The sequence below is a fragment of the Nicotiana attenuata genome, chromosome 11 (assembly GCF_001879085.1).
Source record: "Nicotiana attenuata strain UT chromosome 11, NIATTr2, whole genome shotgun sequence".
NCBI classification, from domain to species: Eukaryota; Viridiplantae; Streptophyta; class Magnoliopsida; order Solanales; family Solanaceae; genus Nicotiana; species Nicotiana attenuata.
Genome location: NC_031999.1, coordinates 56,301,125 through 56,320,278, shown reverse-complemented (window position 1 = coordinate 56,320,278; position 19,154 = coordinate 56,301,125). Strand labels below are relative to the sequence as shown.

Below are 19,154 nucleotides of genomic sequence, written 5' to 3'. Positions count from 1 at the left end.
GTCTATTTGCAAAACTCAAAGGCAACCGAACGTGACTCCGGAAGCAATCAGATTATTATTGTTTCCATTCTCGGCGACAGGAGCTGCTCAGGTTTGGCTAAACTCGCTTCCCATAAACTCTATAGCAACTTGGGATGAGTTGGTCAAGCAATTTCACAACAAGTTCCATCCTCCCAACAAGACCGCTCAACAAATTGATGAGATTGTGAGTTTCAAACAGAAACCAATGGAGACACTACACGAGACATGGGGCAGGTTTAAAGGAAGGTTGGTTATGTGTCCCCACCATNTGGAGAATATGTAGGTGGAGGAGGGGAATACGTTGGTGGTGGTGGTGGTGAGTATGCAGGCGGAGGAGGCGAGTAAATTGGTGATGGTGGCGGTGGCAAATATGTAGGTGGAGGAGGGGAGTACGTTGGTGGTGGTGAGTATGCAGGAGGAGTAGGCGAGATAGTTGGTGCTGGTGGTGGAGGTGGTGAGTATGCAGGCGGTGGAGGCGAGTAAATTGGTGATGGTGGTGGTGGATAGTATGTAGGTGGAGGAGGTGAGTACGTTGGTGATGGCGGGGGTGATTGTGCATATGCAAGTGGAGGAGGTGAGTAAGTTGGTAGTTGTGGTTGCCTACGGGGAGAAGGTGGTAGATGTCTTGGGGGTGAAGGTTGATGAGTAGGTGGTGCATGTCGATGAGTGGGTGGTTGTGGTTGATGTCCACGTGAAGGCGGTGATGGTGTTGGTTGTACGTGTGTAGGTGGAGGAGGTGAGTACGTTGGCAAGGGTGGGGGTGATTGTGGCAGTAGTGACAGGTTGGAGGAGGTNAATTCAAATTTTAAAAAGAGAAACTAATTTTACCTAAAATAACTAATTTGTCCTACAGTTGCCACATGGCATTTTATATGTGGAACATTTGGTAAATTTTTAGGGCAGACTTCTTTCCTTTTAAATAAATATAGACAACTAATTTGATAAAAATGTGAAATATGTTACTGGAATCCTGGGCAGAAGAGTTCGTGGGTAAGGAATTGATATCGTGGTGAGACATCGTGGTCGTGGGATTGAGGTGCCTAATTTGTAGGATGAAAATTTTAGGGCAAATAGATGAAAATGGCGTTCCCAATTGTCGTTTTTTAAGGTTTCGAAATGTATGTATAAACCTGTTTAATAGGAATGACGTTTTCTTTGGAAAAAAACATAGAAACCACTTCTTCTTTTTTTAAAATATAGAAAAACGTACAAACTACTTCTTTTTTCTTTTTTCTTAAATATAGAAAACCTAATTAATTGTTTTCAAATTCAAATTTTAAAAAGAGAAACTAATTTTACATAAAATAACTAATTTGTCCTAAAGTTGCCACATGGCATTTTATATGTGGAACATTTGGCAAATTTTTAGGGCAGACTTCTTTCCTTTTAAGTAAATATAGATTCTACTCATCAGAGGAACGAAACTTTTAAGTTATGGGTATTGAAAGAATATGGTGTCGAGGAATCTTGGACTGGATTGTTAACTATAGAAGATCCTTGGATTTTTAATTTCGTACCGAAATATCGTTTTGCGGATGGTGAAGTGCTATTCCGGTGGCTTCTTTCTCAACATTCTGGGAGTGGGTTTAGGACACCCAGTGGACCATTTGTATCATGGCCTCGATGTGATACCATTCAGAATGGATGCGCTTTTACAGAAAGCTTAATCTCTCCAAAATCGCTTACTTATTAATTTCTTATGTATGATCGATGCACTTTTTCTTTTTTCCCCCAGTTATCATGTTACAACCTCGTATTCTTATTAGTTTATCGATTGTCCACCAGTTTTTAAGGTTTCAAGATGTATTTACTAAAGCTGTTTTTTTGTGTGAGAAAAGCAGGAGTCTCCTAACCATATTACTTCTTCAATGGGAGGAACAGACTGTCAGCTTGTTTGAATGTGGGAAATTGAGAAGAGTGCAATGCTTCTAATATCATTGTATGGGTCAGAATTCGACCCTATAATAATCAACGGAGCTAATCATTTTTCCTGGTTAATTCAAGTTTAATAAGTGGTACGACGACTCATAATTAATTACGCTTAACGACCCCCTAAGATGATTAATACGGCTACGACCCATCTGCTATCCCTAAGATAATACCTCTATGTGGTCCTAGCCACCAAAAGCCCAGCTGATGCAGCTCACAACTATATATACCAAGAAAGGAAACCAAGAAAGGGGTTCCTCTCTTTCCCCATGGGGACTCTCCAAACAAAGAGAGAGAAAGAGAGAGAGGGAACGACAGATAAGAAAAAGACAACCTCACAAAGAAAGGCAACATAATTGTAAGGCTCTGAACCTCTCCATGGAGAGGCAGACCACACCATTATCATCAATAAAAGTTGTCAATATTTCCCATCCTAATTGGAGATATTCTTAGTTATTCCTTTTCGTTATTTGGTTCTTGGAATATTACGACTTGCTATGATTGGTCCATAATTTATGTATACTATTTTGTATTCACAAGAGTATATGATAACTTTTGAATCAAACAATTTGGCGTCGTCTGTGGGGATTTCCTAGCAAGNCAAATTTGTCCTCCAATGTTACCCTAGCTATAGTAATTGAAATTTGCTAAAAAAGATAATTCGAAGGTATTTTGTCGATTTAAATTATTCGGGTTATCTTTATCTGTAAGTGCCTCTTAATTGTATCGTTATACAGGAAAATGTTACTAGTAATGTCTACTCTAGCCACTCTCGTGTAGACCCCTTCCCTTATTTAGTTTTTTAAAGTTTTGATCGTTCTTTGTCACAATTTATCCCCAGCATAAATACTATTTGAAAATCAAATTTGTTTTTACTTTACTATAAGCTGCACTGTTCTAACAAGACAAGTTTAAAAAAAAAAAAAAAAACTGAATTTTTATATTGTTTCATGATTTTTACAAGCAAATTTTATATATTTAAAGTTAAAGAAACTGAAATCAATGCAAATATTAACCCCATTTTGAGATGTCAAAACTCAAAATATACCCGGTAAGCACACCATCCAAAGACAGATTTTTACATGGATGACACACCAATGTAAACTTTGCGATATTTATATGCATTGAATTAACTTAGCAGAATATTGCAGATAAATACAGAGCGATCCTCATGTATCAAGATATAATCAGACCTTTCTATAACAGCATCCTTATATAATAACACTTCTTTATAAAAACCAAATTTTTCCGGAACCAAATCTCATGTTCTATAATGATATATGTTTCTATATCAGCAATTCGCTATAACATCCAATAATATTCGGAATAAACGATATAGAGAGATGTGACTGTACAACAATAATCAGTCATCCGTGTAACTCACTAATACACTATAAATGAATGACCCATTTCTGACTTATTATTAAAAGAAATTAATGACCCATCTTTTGCTGTGCTGTTGTCAAACTAAGGACATTCAGTGCAATAATATGTTATGCAACTTAAAGAGGAGCTGCAAGTTTCATCATCAGCAGCAACAAGAACGTGGTAGCAGCCGAAATGCCCAGATTCCTGCTATGATGTTTTCTTGCCCACGCTAGCTCAGGATCTTGAAAGCTTTATAACCTCTCNAACAGTTGAACTGGACTCAGGCCATGTGACCTTACGCCAACAAATTCAACTACGGTTGAACCAAGACTCGGGCTATGCGCCCTCGCCTTCAAATAATTGATAAAGTTCAACAACAGTTGAACTGGGACTCAGGCCATGCGCTTTCACCAACAAATTCAACTACGGTTGAACCAAGACTCGGGCTATGCGCCCTCGCCTTCAAATAATTGATAAAGTTCAACAACAGTTGAACTGGGACTCAGGCCATGCGCCTTCGCCAACAAATTCAACTATGGTTGAACCAAGACTCGGGCTATGCACCGTCGCCTTCAAATAATTGATAAAGTTCAACAACAGTTGAACTGGGACTCAGGCCATGCGCCTTCGCCAAAAAATTCAACTACGGTTGAACCAAGACTCGGGCTATGCACCCTCGCCTTCAAATAATTGATAAAGTTCAACAACTGTTGAACTGGGACTCAGGCCATGCGCCTTCGCCAACAAATTCAACTACGTTTGAACCAAGGCTCGGGCTATGCGCCCTCGCATTCAAATAATTGATAAAGTTCAACAACAGTCGAACTGGGACTCGGGCCACGCACCTTCGCCGACAAACTCGTCAAAAACTCAATCACATCGAGACACGGGCTAAGCACCCTCGCCTTCCAAGTAAGTACGCCCGACTCAAGCTAAAGTCAGAGACACGTATAATTCGGCCTCGGTCGGACCACAAGGCCGTATTCTCATTATCACGGCCAGTAGTCCGACCACGCCCGAACTGGGACTAAGGCTAAACGCCACCACCCCCGAATGGGAGGTCCGACTCGGTCACGCCAAGTCAAAAAGGAAAGTCGCCAACATCCGAAGGTTAACACACCCACCCAAGTCAAATATTAAAAGCAAGCTGCCCCCTCAAACGCGGGCAAAACAAACACAAGACAAATAACGGGAGGCAAATTCCTTTTTATTCATAAAACAATCGCGGGTTATTCCCGCTTACATCCGGCCGAAAACCGGTCAATGAAAATAAAAAAAAAACAAACAAAACAAAACAACAAACGCCAAACAGCGAAAAGAGAAAAAAAAATTACTCTCTATTCGGCGCCATCTGCGTTACCGCCTGCGCCCTCCGCGCTCCCGCCTGCGCCCTCCGCACTACCGCTTGCGCCCTCCGCGCTCCCACCGGCACCATCATCGACCCCTGGTGTCGCTGCGTCAAAACCGTATTCCATACGGGCCTCCCGAGCCCTTTGACGTGCCCCCTCGAAAGCGGCTTCGATCACGATACCGGCCTCCCACAGATTCTTGTACACGTCCCGCTGGGCCTCAGCATAAACCCAAATTTCGCAGGTTTGACCAGAGAAAGCGGACTGCTCTCGAAGACGCCGGTTCTCTTCCTCTAAGACCACAACCTGCTCCGCCGCAGCCTGAGCACCCCGCTCAAGAACACCTATCCGCTCCTCAAGACTCGCCTCCCTGAAGGCGGCAGCGGCCCTTACCAGCGACAACTGGGACTCGCCGGCACGGACGGCCCCCTGCAACTCCTCAGCTCTTGTCGAGGCATCATCCAGCTGACGCTTCAAGGTCGCAATCTCCCCCTCCAGTGCGGCCACCTTCGTACTCCACTCCGATGCGGCCTCCGTCACCTTGGCCAGACATAGGCACTCGCACTCGACTGAAGCCCTCCTACCGGCCTCGAGCTCCTCGTCCTTTCGGCGGAGCTGCGCTTCTAGGGCGTTCACCCGGCCAAGCGCCCGTTGTGCCTGAAGCTCCCTCCTCGCCAATTCCTCGACTAGAGCTCGGCTACGGGGGTCGTTCCTCAAACGCACACGCATTGCCCTGCACCTGTCCCGGTAGCGTCGATACTTCTCCAACACCCGCAAAAATACCGCCGAGCGAACGTTAGCTCGGCGGATGCTGTCTACCTCCAGCAAGTAAGCCTACAAAACAAAGACAACAATTTAAGCAGAAAATAAAACGAGGTAAAAAGAAAACGAATAAACCTTTCCTTTTTTGAGAACATACCCTCATGCCCATCACGGCCATTTCATTCATCAGCCCAATATCCGTGACTTCCCTCAGCGACTCGTTCTCTGTTGCCGAGCACAGCTGCCCAAACTGCGACACTAGACTCGAGCCTAGTAGCAGCAAATTAGAATCCATGGGAACCTCGATGCGGCGCGGCCTCCCCTCCGAGTGGACAATCGCATTTGTGAAGCTATCTCGGAACATGCGGACGTCCTCAGGGTCCAAATCCGATTCGGACCCGGATCCTTCTCCCGCACTTCTCCTCCTCCTCCCGCCGCATCCGCCGATGGGACACTTGGTCCACCGGTTTCAACGATCACTGAAAAAGCCCCCCCTCCCCCTCCCCCCATCTCAACCATGGGGGTCGATGACTGAGCCGCCAAAGCAACAGTTCCTTCGCGGCCTGAGCCGACCTGAGCGTCATCCGCCCTTGATTCGTCCTCAGGGGCAGGCGCTGCGGTCGTACCCTCCCCCGCCTCCGAAGGGGGGGAATCCACATTAATCACTACAGGGGGAACGGGCGCAGCCACTGCGGGAGGAACCGGAGTAAATGCAACCCTACGCCTGATCAAGGGCCTCTCCTCCTCTTCGCACGAGACGACCCATCCCGAGGGCGAACGGCCCTCGATGGCCCTTCGTCCCGAAATAGGGGCCGTGAGGGGGAAGGAGCCGCAGAATACTCGACCGATGCCGCCCTCGGTACACGACATGGCACCGGCGCCGCTAAAAATCTAGCAATCGCACCAGGCCGCCGGAAGGCCAGCTGAGGAGCCCTGCCACGATTCACCCTCCCTATAGCAGAAAAACAAAGTTAGCAAGAGGAACCCTACAACCATGAACCAAGCAAAGTAAGGGACGAACTTCTCACCTACGGCCAGCCCACGGCCATGTCTTTCCCAGAACGACGCCCACGTGCGAATCCTTTCGGTGTGAGGGAGCACGGCTTCGAGCCACCCACGCATTCCTGCCAGCAAGGTCGGCGGCGACCTCTCGGCTGCAGAAGCAACAACAAGGCGACATTAACGTAAACAGAACAAAAAGGGGAAGCAAGGAACAAAACTGATTATCTCGGTAAAAGTAACTCACGTGCATGGTTCCAAGCCTCCGGGAACCCTGAAGGGGACGCCACTAGATGCTCGGTTCTGATGTAAAAGAAATGCTCGAAAGGGCGGGCCTCGACCTCGTCCTCCAGCATGGCCATCAGCCCTCTCGACCCACGAGGGCACGCCCGAACCATGGTACCTCGCACTCGTTGGGGAGCATAAAGGGCGAGTACGTGCTGCAACGTAACCACCCTGCCGGCCAGTTCCCCATATTTCAGGAACATCGCCAATAGCTTGTATAGAGAGGGGGTGAGCTGGCCCGGGCAGACCCCGTAATAGCGACAGAAGTCCACCACCAAAGTGGGAAGCGGAATCCTGAACCCCAGCCTGAAGGGGTACGCGTAAAAGACGCAGTACCCCGCGTGGCCGGTGTGAACCCTTTCCTCGCTCCGAGCAAGGACTATATCGGCATGGGTAGGTATGACCCCCTGCTCCCTCAAGCGGGCCATACCAACCTCCCCCATCAGCGGCGCTTCATCCATAGGATCCTCCCCTCCATCGGCGGTAAAGTCTATCACCGGACCTCCGGGCAGGGGGAATACGTCGTCCACTGACGGAACTCCTCCGGTTTCCGCCTGCTCCACATCTCCCACTGCCGGAGGTGGTCCTTCGATCACCGGGGGATTAACCGGCAAGTCAACCGGAAGAGCTTCACAAGCAGAATTGCCTGCCATCACTTAGTTGTTCGAAGAAAGAAGAACCGAATTCGGTAAGAAGGGTAGAAGTTTATCGCAATCAAGAAAAGAAAAAAGTGAATTTTGCAGAGGGAGAAAGTTTCAGAATCACTCAGATGAACAATGAAGTGACGAGAAACCAATACCTCAATTCACCTTTATAGGCAGCATAAATGGTTTCGGGAAAACCAATGGATATCATTAACTGCATATCCAACCGTCAAAACGGTTCGATTCTACCAAGATATACGCCATCATGGCAAGCACCAAGGAGTGTCCATTCGACCTCAGTCGTCGTCCCACTAACCGTAGCGAACATAAGGCCCTGTCAAGACGGGCAGAACGCACTATGCATCCTCGAAATCTCAAATACACTGCTTATACCGTACCCAGGCATGTTCCGTACGACCCATCTCTTGTCACCAACGACAGTTACGTATCGAAACGAATACTGGAATCAGAACGTAATCAGATTTCGACCTCGCCCGAACTGCATTAATGGCATCATGTGCCCTCACGACGCGGAAGTATCTGTTTCATTCGTCTAATGACTTGGTGGTATGGAGAAGTGATGCCGGAAAACTTTGCAAAATCCGGGCCGTCGCCATAAAAGAACTCGACCTCGACCAGAACGACGGTTATCCATTCCCTATTCAAAGTCCTGTAGGTTACTATCGACTAAATCCGCTCATCGAGCTCGTGCGAGGAAAGACCTCGATAATCGGAGGGACTAACTGTATGGGTCAGAATTCCCCTATAATAATCAACGGAGCTAATCATTTTTCCTGGTTAATTCAAGTTTAATAAGTGGTACGACCGCTCATAATTAATTACGCTTAACGACCCCCTAAGATGATTAATACGGCTACGGCCCATCTGCTATCCCTAAGATAATACCTCTATGTGGTCCTAGAACCAAAAGCCCAGCTGATGCAGCTCACAACTATATATACCAAGAAAGGAAACCAAGAAAGGGGTTCCTCTCTTTCCCCATGGGGACTCTCCAAACAAAGAGAGAGAAAGAGAGAGAGGGAACGACAGATAAGAAAAAGACAACCTCACAAAGAAAGGCAACATGATTGTAAGGCTCTGAACCTCTCCATGGAGAGGCAGACCACACCATTATCATCAATAAAAGTTGTCAATATTTCCCATCCTAATTGGAGATATTCTTAGTTATTCCTTTTCGTTATTTGGTTCTTGGAATATTACGACTTGCTATGATTGGCCCATAATTTATGTATATTGTTTTGTATTCACAAGAGTATATGATAACTTTTGAATCAAACGATCATCAAGTCTCAAATTTGTTCCTCCAATGTTCCCTAGCATAGTAATTGAAATTTGCAAAAAAGATAATTCGAAGGTATTTTGTCGATTAAATTATTGGGTTATCTTTATCTGTAAGTGCCTCTTAATTGTATCGTTATCAGGAAAATGTTACTAGTAATGTCTACTCTAGCCACTCTCGTGTAGCCCCCTTCCCCTTATTTTATTTTTTTAAAGTTTTGATCGTTCTTTGTCACAATTTATCCCCAGCATAAATACTATTTGAAAATCAAATTTGTTTTTACTTTACTATAAGCTGCACTGTTCTAACAAGCAAATTAAAAAAAAAAAAAAAAAACTGAATTTTTATATTGTTTCATGTATTTTTACAAGCAAATTTTATATATTTAAAGTTAAAGAAACTGAAATCAATGCAAATATTAACCCCATTTTGAGATGTCAAAACTCAAAATATACCCGGTAAGCACACCATCCAAAGACAGATTTTTACATGGATGACACACCAATGTAAACTTTGCGATATTTATATGCATTGAATTAACTTAGCAGAATATTGCAGATAAATACAGAGCGATCCTCATGTATCAAGATATAATCAGACCTTTCTATAACAGCATCCTTATATAATAACACTTCTTTATAAAAACCAAATTTTTCCGGAACCAAATCTCATGTTCTATAATGATATATGTTTCTATATCAGCAATTCGCTATAACATCCAATAATATTCGGAATAAACGATATAGAGAGATGTGACTGTACAACAATAATCAGTCATCCGTGTAACTCACTAATACACTATAAATGAATGACCCATTTCTGACTTATTATTAAAAGAAATTAATGACCCATCTTTTGCTGTGCTGTTGTCAAACTAAGGACATTCAGTGCAATAATATGTTATGCAACTTAAAGAGGAGCTGCAAGTTTCATCATCAGCAGCAACAAGAACGTGGTAGCAGCCGAAATGCCCAGATTCCTGCTATGATGTTTTCTTGCCCACGCTAGCTCAGGATCTTGAAAGCTTTATAACCTCTCAAAGTCAAAAAGAGAGCAAGGCGACTGCCTCTATAAAAGCTTCAATCTACCAGTTACATCATCTACCATCTCAGCTGGACCTAGAATAGTATGTATAATAATTATTTAGGGCCAATTCTGGTTTATTAGGATTTCATGCATTGAGAGGGTGCAGAGGTCATTTCCAGCCTTCATACCTGCATGTCGTAACAAAACACAACTGCATCATTTGTGAATCATAAATCATTAAAAATTAACCAAGTACAATACAGTAACAGGGAAGTTCAATATTAATTGCACGTTCACTAACTGTACAAACAAAAGTCAAGATTTGAGATCATAAAGCACATCTTTTAGTTGAATATTGTTTTTTATACGCTGTTTTATAGTTTAATATTGCTATAATAGGAAGATGGGGTTTTCCAGTGAAGTACCATGAGCTCTACATGTCTAGCGCGGTTTTAAATTGTTATAACAGAAAAACATCATCAATAAATGCAAACAGGGAGTTGGAGTTTACCAGCAAAGCATACCATGAGTGCCACATATCTCTACTATAAGTCATTCTCAGACAAGGGCACAGCACTAGACATTAAGTGTGTAAAGAAATCATCAGTAAAGCCTCCCTGAGAAGAAACAAATAGTAAGCAGGATCCTGAGATCCCAAAGGTAAACAATCTACAATTTATTACATCTCAAATAAGAACAAATATATTTAAAACATATGCATGAAGGTACTTATCCATCATAATTCTTAGTCTTTACCATGATATTTAGCTTTTACAAAGCTCCTTCTGATGTAAGGACAGTTTCGAGGAGTTATGCCTTAAATCCATCAACAGCTTCCACCGAAGCTGCATGTCACTCATTCTAAAGCTCTTCAATGTTAGCGCCCAAAGTATCAAAGAAGTACAGACAGCTGTATATACAAACAAAGAAGATAGCAGTAAGATATCTAATTATGCCCAAAGAATTTGAATTCTAAGATAGGGAATGCCCGTTTAAAGTTGGGACAAAATTTCCAAGATTGTGGTGAATTAACTCAGAGAAATAGTCAAGCATTAATCTTGTAGTGGTTACTTACTTAACAGGATTGGTGCGATTAAAAAAGGAGGCAACACTAAAAGAGGGTCTAACCGGTTCTTCAATGTTGCATTCAACACAACATAAGCTAGCTCCTCAAATTCCTGACACTAAAATGGTCAAAAGCCTGCTTATACCTAGCTCTGTTCGATAACTCCAATTTAAAAAATGAAAATAAAAAGAGAAAGGTAACTTTGATGATATCAGACTGTAATATGGAAGTTCTTGCCCCAAGTCTACTCAAACTCAAAATTGGAACGTTCAGCACAGATGCAACACTTGACAAAAGAGTAGGCGTTAGTAGTTAAATTAACCACAGAACACAGTATATTTGCTCTTCCTCTTACTTGAGGAAAGCAACTCAAACAGGTAGTTCAGATGGACAAGTAATCACTTACAAATATAAATATGATAACGGTAACTAATTCAGCCAATTTCTTCTTTTTTACTGAACATAGAGAAGAAGATTGCTCAAATCAATTGAGTAAAAGATCACTCAAATTTTCAATCTTTTACCATTCAAAACTACAACAAACTAATAGCACGAAATTTTACATCATGTAAGAGGTCACTTACATATGCGCGTGTTCGTAGAAACACTGGCGACTTGGAAAATGTACCACAAAAAAAAGGTTTCAATACCTGCACAATAAAGACACACCATTAACCAGTAATATCTACATATTTCACCTAAATAGATGATAATGTCTTAAGTGATGAATAAAAATTAGTTTACCAAACAACGGAAACAAAAGAAGGAAGTAACCCAAATAAGTAAGTTTAGCAGTGAAAGGAATGCCCACACGCAATCTTCAGTATCACTTCTAGGTTCCCAGCTGATATATTCTCAGAAACTAGGACACAAAATTTATGAACATGTATCATATGATTGAACATATCGGGTGAGGTCATGCATCTAACTAGGATTTTCCTTTAAAGCAAAGACTGTTCCATAGGTAAAATAACCAGCTACTGGAGGCAACATCTGTGACTCCGATAAGATTAGATGACCAGCAGAAGACAGCATCATGCGATTCTTAAAATAGCTCCATTGCTGCATTAGCAATAGTAATAAAGAGCGATAATAATAGGGCAAAAGTGATATCAAGGGGAAGCTGATCATACAGCATCATCCTACTCAGGCACATCATGCTGAAAAGCTATCAGGCTGTTAGTATATAAAAGATGTCTCAAGTTAGATTAACAAAAAGATACCTGTAGTTTATGTCTCTGTCATGTTGTCAACAATTTCCTTCAAGTCTTTTAAACTGCAACCTGGTATTCTTTCTATTCCTCTCTTCTTCATCCTCTTCTTTGTCTGAGCTACTTCATCCCAACGACCTGCTGCAGCATATATGTTGACAAGCAACAAATAATGCCTAAAATTCTTGGGATCTTCCTCAATCAACTTATTTGCAATTTGTTCTCCTAAAATTACATCCCCTTTAAAGCGGGCTGAGACAAGTAATTCAGACCACAATGAGGATTCCAGTGGTAAATTGCTCTCCGCTGGTATGTCCTTCATTGTTTTTATTGCCTCTTGCATGAGGCCAATATTTGCCAGAAGATTAGCCATGCACCAATAATGTAAAAAATTGGGCTTTATACCAAACAAATCACTCATGTCGCCAAAGTGTGTTCTTGCTTCTGTTAACAGTCCTTCACGGGCACAAGCGCATAAGACACCCACAAATGTGATTTCATCTGGCAGCACACGATCCCCGTCACCTTGCTTCATGTTCTTAACATGATCCTTTTCTGTACCTTCTAATCTACTGCTCAGCAAGTCTGCATACAGATTAAGCCCATCTTTTGGGTTCCCATGAATGCAAAACCCCAAAATCATTGCATTCCAGCAGACTATGTTCTTGACCGAAATCCGATCAAAAATTAAACGAGCAATTTCTGCTCTTCCGCATCTACTATACATATGGATTAAGGTCGTACTAGTAATCAAATTCAAATCTTTAGATACCTTAATAAGAGACCCGTGAACAGATTTTCCTTCTTTCATCCGAGCTGACCGAGCACAAGCAGTAAGCACAATAGCTACAGTTGCATCATTCCCATTCAATCCCCTCTGTGCCATTTCTCGGAACAACTTTAGGCACTTCCCAGGGTTATTCGACTCCAAATACCCATTCATCATGACATTCCACCCAACTAAATTCCTCCGTGGCATTGCATCAAACAACTGCCCCGCAGCCACTAATTCACCCATTTTTACATATCCATTCACAATGCTGTTCCAAGACACAGCATCCCTCTGCGGCATTTCATCAAACACCTGTTTAGCAAGACCAATAAACCCACAACAACTATAACAATGCACCAAAGAATTCTGAACATGCAAAACTCCATCAACACCATTTTTCACTAATTGTCCATGACACTTCTGACCCAAATCCAAATTACCCGCTTTAGCACAAGAACTCATGAGGGGCGGGAACGTAAAACTATTAGGCAAGAACCCATTTTTAAGCCTTTCGAAATAGAACACAACAGCATTATGTGGAACAGAACTACAAGCATAAGCTTTTATAACAGTATTAACAGAAAAGGTATCAGGAAAATCAATGCATTTAAATACCAAAGAAGTATATTCAACATCACAATGTTGAGTACAGAGATTCAAAAATCTGCAAGAAAATGAAGGGTTCTGTACTTGTAAAAGACCAGTTATTATCAAATGAGCTTGGATTTGAAAGAGCTGAGCTAAGCTTTTACAAGAATCCAGAAAGTCTAAAGCTTTGGATTGATGAGAAGCTGAATACGAAGAGAATAGCGATCGTTTTGATAAATGAGAAGGGGTTGTGAATGGGATTAAGTGTTTAATGGAGATTCTTGCTGCCATTCATTACTATGGTTTTTGGATAGAAAATCAACAGATTTTAATATTTGGATGATATAACAAATACCCAAAACTCCGAAAGAGGTATTTACAAAGAAAGTTGAAATCTTTGTAAAATTTGAAGCAACGGGGAGGGAGGAGGGAGGGTGGACAATCCAAAAAATGAAGAAGAACGGCAGGGGATTTTTCTGAAGCGTTTTTTTTATTTTATTATTGGGCTTGAAGGTAGAATATGGGCTTGCTATACTCAATTTGGACGGCCCAACTTCATGGACCCAATGAATCCACAATGTATTTTAAGGTCTCATTTGTTTGCAGTGAAGTAATCATTTAAATGTTAGTTTTTAAGCGTATTTTATTTTAGGACTTAATAATAATTCGGATCTTAATAATTAAGTATCTTTATTTTATTTTATTTTATTTTAATATCACTTAATTGGTCTGAATAGTTTTGAATAATTTAGATCTAAAGCAAAGTTTTTTTATATTATTAAAATGTTAATTATTTGAGATTTCTGAAATGAAGATTTTTCACTACTATCCATCCACTCCCACCGCTACTCACCGCCTTCGCCCATTATTATCAACTACCATAAATCACAAGACCACAACTACCGTTACGGTTAATCATTACAGTTAGTCCCACCAACTATCATTACCAGAACCGCCACGATTAGCCATCATTATATAGTATCAACCGCTATTAGTCACGTATCACTATTATCTATCACCTTCATCCACCATAATTATCATCCATCGACACTACCGTCATATACCACCATCTTTAACCATTATTATCAGATATTATCACCGCTAGTTAATCCGCAACCACCATCACCGCTAACTGCTACCGTCAGTCATCACCACAAGCATCATTATTAGTCATCTCCACGTCTAACGACTATTCTTGTATTTCTTATAATATTAGATTAATCAGTGTTTTTAGCTTTAATATTTTTATATTTTCACATGTTGAGAAATACAAACTTTCTTAATTCATTACTATTCAAATTATAATATAACATTTTGATATGTATTCAGATCCATACGTCTTAATCTTAATTAAAAAATGTGCCTTACACTGAGTCATGGCTTGTGAGGTTTATGCTAGAAGTCGAGGGTTTTTCGAAAATAATTTCTCTTTTTCTTCGGAGTAGGAGTAAGGTCTACGCACACACTATTCCCTCCGGACCCCACTAGTAAAAATTTACTAAGTCGTTGTTGTTGTTGCTTCGAGAAGAATCAATCCATTACACTAGACAACTCACAAGTAGAAGAGAAAGAGGGGAATTTCCACCTTTTTAGCTTTATGTTTTCTTCTCGAGTCGGTGATCTTGATGCTGTAAAGACTATATATGCTACAATCCCGTATCTTTTAGTCAATTGACAATTATGACCCTTTAAACTAAATATATTTTCCAAGTAAAGCATAAAGAATCTTATAGCATGTATTAATATAAAAATATATGGTATGTAATAAACATGAGGGCAAACTAGGCAATCTGAAATATAATTGCAACCATTTTAAGTCATTGTACACAGATTTGAATAATTTGCACAATCATATAATTCAAAGAGTTTCTCCTCTGTTATATTGTTATGAACATGTCCAGTCCTAATTGCAAAAGATCAATGCCATTTGGGTTGATAAAGATTCTAGTCTTTTTGATCTTCTTCTCAAATATTCCCTTAAAATCTGGTAAGAATTTGATCTTTTTCTTTCCATTTGACATGTAATTATTTACATAGGAAATTTTCTATCTTGACTTGTTTTGACTAGATCTAGACACATAACTATAGCCAATCATTTAATGGATCAGAAGTTATAAATCTCATTTTAGCCAAGAATTCAGATCCATTTCCCTGTTTTACCTTTCAAGATTTGGCAATGAAATCTAATAGTCCTATGCCACTCAAGACTACTACAACAACAATAATATATTCGGTGTATTCCTAGACGTGAGGTTCGGGATGGTAGTATGAATGCAGGCCTTAATCGTACCTTGTTGTTAGGATCGAAATAATCAGGTGACGTATGGAAGCTAGTAAAGCAAATCTTGAATGACGATAGATTAAATAATACTTGTTAAGGTAGAGAGGCTGCTTCCGGTTGTGCCACTCAAGAGTGGAAAAAAAAGGGTGTGTTTCTGTATCAGTCAACTACGCGTTAATCACAAACTAGTTCGGATTAAGCTATATGAATCTCCTTTTAAATGAATGTTGCCCTAATTGGATTTGTGTTTTTTGTTTATGTTTTTATGGTTAGAGGGACAGTTTCATGATTGGTGCATAGCTGATGAACAGACACCAGATGATGAGCTGTTACAGGCACTCAGTTGGGCATGTGGCAATGGTGCAGATTGCAGCAAAATACAAGAAAATCAGCCATGTTACCTCCCAAATACAGTGAGAGATCATGCTTCTTATGCATTCAATAGCTACTACCAAAACTCAAAGGCAAAAGGGGCTAGTTGCTACTTCAATTCTGCTGCTGTTTTAACTGCTCGTGATCCAAGTAAGTTTCCTAGAAGTTAGAGCGCCGAAACCTGGTTCGGCCGAATCCAGTAGTTTCGGTTCGAACTCTGTACTTGTCTTAAAATTTTTATTGAACATAAATAAATTATTAATTTAGAACCCAGTAACATAAAACGATTAAAATTTCGAACCCATAAGCCTGGAATCCTAGGTCGGCTTATGAGAAAATATACAAGAACTCACTCTTTTCATATTTGGTTTATTCCATATGATGTTTCTGACCTGCATTTAAATGGAAAATTATGATCGTGAGGATTCATATAGCCGACCCCAATTGATTTGAGACTGAAACATATATTGTTGTTATTATATATACTAGACTCTTTTGAAGTGCCTCAAAGATAGTGATTAATTGTAATATATAATATGTTGACAAAATAATTTAATTCTTGCTTTTTATTTTCTATTGACAGGCCATGACGCATGCAAGTTTGAGGTTATTCCTTGATCCATCTTCTTTCCCAGATTGGAAGAGTTAAAATTTGTGTTTTTCTTGTTATTCCTTCTTTTATCTATTTCTTTTTTTTATTATTACTCACATAAACGTTACAAAAAATTTAACTACATGAAATGATGTGAGAATTTTCATTTGAATATCCAATGCCATTCTTCACCCTTTTTTTTCTTCTTTTTCTTTTATTTCTTTTCCCTTTTTATTTATTATACTTTATGTTATTGTCTTGCCGTTTTAAGAATGATCTCAATCCAAGTGAACAAAAAGATTAAGAATTGATTCCATCAATTTCATGTTACCCTTGTTTGGATTCAAGCTTATTACAGTCCAACAAAAATTAGTTTTTTTTATTTTCATAAAGGCGTTGGGAGCTCTGGTTTATTATGCATTAAAGTAAAGAGAGTTATCACAGTGCACTGATCTGAACGAAATAGTCCTTAGTAAATCTTTACGAAAAGTAGAGAAAGCAAATAAAGGCGGTTCACTCCAAAAGTGTTCGCCACACTCGGTGTTAGTATGTGAGTTACCGTTACTCCCAAACTACGCTAATATATTTCCTTTACAGTAGACATACCTAACTTCCGGCTGGTCCAGTGCGTCCAGCAGGAACCTGTGATCATGGAGAAAATTAGCTTTCTTGTGAGAGTTGTCATGTATAGTAGGTTTAGTAATAATTAAGAGAATGTATAATAGTAAAATCAGTGGCTGATATTTAGTTAATTAGTTTAAGGTGTAAGATCAATTGAACCCATAATTTTTTATTTAAACCATGTGCAAACACTGAAAATTAGTATAAATAATATTATGTTTTGAATTTTACTTTCAACGAAGTCAGGACTTAATGACCACTTCCTCCAACCGAAGTTTAAGCTAAACTCGTAATATTAAATTCAAGATCTGTCACAGGATACCGTTCATCTTAAGATTTAATTAACCTAAATCTCCAAATATTCATATTTTTAAAGTCTTGGTGGATAGAATTATTTGTTTCTGTACCCCATAAAATTAGTCAAGTGCGCGCAAGCTGGTTCGACAACACATTGTTATAACAAAAAAAGGTTCCAAGTTGCTCTTTCACGCAATCATCCCAATTCCTAAGAAAAAAATAATTGCTAATGAAAATATAACCTCATTAAATATTCTCGATCTCCAGAATTCATTTTATTTTTTATTTTCTAGAACGGCTAACGCACGTCATGAGTAAATAAATATCTAAGTAAATTAAATTAAAAAAAAAAAAAAAAGAAGAAGAAGAAGAAGAAGAGGAAGAGGAAGAGGAAGAGGAAGAGGAGGAGGAAATCAGGTGCATGAAAGTCGAAGAAATTGAATGAATTAACAAGAGATCTAGTTATTAGCACGAGAGTAACAGCTAGCTATAGCACATAGTTGAAAAATCAATATTTATTAGTCTTTTGCAGTTGATTCTCCGAGAAACTGAAATAAGCAAGCTGACAGTTTTGGTAATAGATTTTAAAACTTAAAAGCAGAGTAAATGTCAAGGGTGGTCATTCAACTTTGTGTTCATTACCTAAAAATCATTTTTCTCCTTTATATGACTTAAAAAGTATTCAACTTTGTGTTTATTACTCAAAAGTCACTTTTCTTTCTTTCTTTTTTTACACAAATATTTTTTACTTTGCTTTATTTGTCATAGAAGTCACATTGACCAGATTTTATAATACTTTTACTTAAAAGGTCTATTACGCCCTTGACATTATAAATCTTCTCATGTATGTAATACCTTCTATATTATATACTGTATAATATATTTTTACCTAGGTGTTTAACTTATAATTAAAATAACTTTATATTATTTTATTTAATATTTTTATAATATATTCATACATGTAATTTTTTATGGCACTCAATTTGTTTAATCATATTCAAACATGATATATTTTAAATATAAAAATTATAAAAAATATTTATTTTTAATATTTATTTGCAATAATAAAAATAGATTTGCTTAACAAATGATCATAAGAATTTAGAGAAAGTTTCAAAGATATTTGCTTTTAATATTAAGTTTTTTAAATTTTTATCTGTTAATATTATTTATTTGACAGTATTAATCTGATGTGTCATTGTGCTAAATATAAGTATTTTATTTATTGGATTAATGGGTATGGCTTGGCTGATAAATCAGTGAGCTTTGGTTTTATAATTTTCATTAAAAATATTTCATTAAACACAGTTAAGAATGTGGACTTGAGATTTGTTCAGAGTAATATTACCGACAAATTTAATAATGCGACTTATATATCTTGAAAATTAATGTTAAGAAAAAAAATTAAATGTACGTATATATTAAAAAATATATATTAATTTATTTTAATTATAAGTAACATACCTGGGTAAAAGTATATTACCTGGCATATAATATAGAATGTGTTGCATAAATGAGAGGATTTATAACGTCAAGGGCATAATAGACTTTTTAGGTGAAAGATTTGTTGTCACGACCCAAACCCCGCACTGGTCGCAATGGCGCCTCTCGTGAAGACGAGGCCAGCCAACTAACCCAACTCGTCTTTTCAAAAATAGTTAAACATGAATA

The 19,154-nt window shown here is 39.4% G+C and overlaps 3 protein-coding genes across 8 annotated transcripts; 1 reads left to right on the top strand and 2 right to left on the bottom strand.

Annotated features, from left to right (window-relative positions):
* LOC109234922 (extensin-like) lies at positions 273 to 2,350 on the bottom strand. Its single transcript, XM_019400961.1, has 2 exons — positions 2,285 to 2,350; positions 273 to 839 (listed from the first exon to the last, which is right to left on the bottom strand). Exons 1-2 carry the CDS (start codon positions 2,348 to 2,350, stop codon positions 273 to 275), a joined length of 633 nt encoding a protein of 210 aa, XP_019256506.1.
* Positions 3,162 to 13,782, bottom strand: LOC109234595 (pentatricopeptide repeat-containing protein At3g51320-like). Of its 6 annotated transcripts, XR_002069268.1 has the most exons (6): positions 11,973 to 13,782; positions 11,334 to 11,399; positions 10,440 to 10,593; positions 10,195 to 10,300; positions 9,691 to 9,871; positions 3,162 to 3,576 (listed from the first exon to the last, which is right to left on the bottom strand). XR_002069268.1 is itself a non-coding variant. In XM_019400645.1 (2 exons), the coding sequence occupies exon 1, from the start codon at positions 13,609 to 13,611 to the stop codon at positions 11,980 to 11,982; it is 1,632 nt and encodes a 543-aa protein (XP_019256190.1). In that variant the 5' UTR covers positions 13,612 to 13,782; the 3' UTR covers positions 11,406 to 11,811; positions 11,973 to 11,979. The 6 variants fall into 6 exon arrangements, 1 of the variants encoding a protein (XP_019256190.1); XR_002069269.1 differs by lacking the exon at positions 3,162 to 3,576 and having other exon boundaries at positions 9,276 to 9,871; positions 10,195 to 10,329; XR_002069267.1 differs by lacking the exon at positions 3,162 to 3,576 and having other exon boundaries at positions 9,276 to 9,871.
* On the top strand, positions 15,105 to 16,769 carry LOC109235082 (glucan endo-1,3-beta-glucosidase 4-like). Its single transcript, XM_019401078.1, has 3 exons — positions 15,105 to 15,307; positions 15,875 to 16,123; positions 16,557 to 16,769. The coding sequence occupies exons 1-3, from the start codon at positions 15,208 to 15,210 to the stop codon at positions 16,589 to 16,591; spliced, it is 384 nt and encodes a 127-aa protein (XP_019256623.1). The 5' UTR covers positions 15,105 to 15,207; the 3' UTR covers positions 16,592 to 16,769.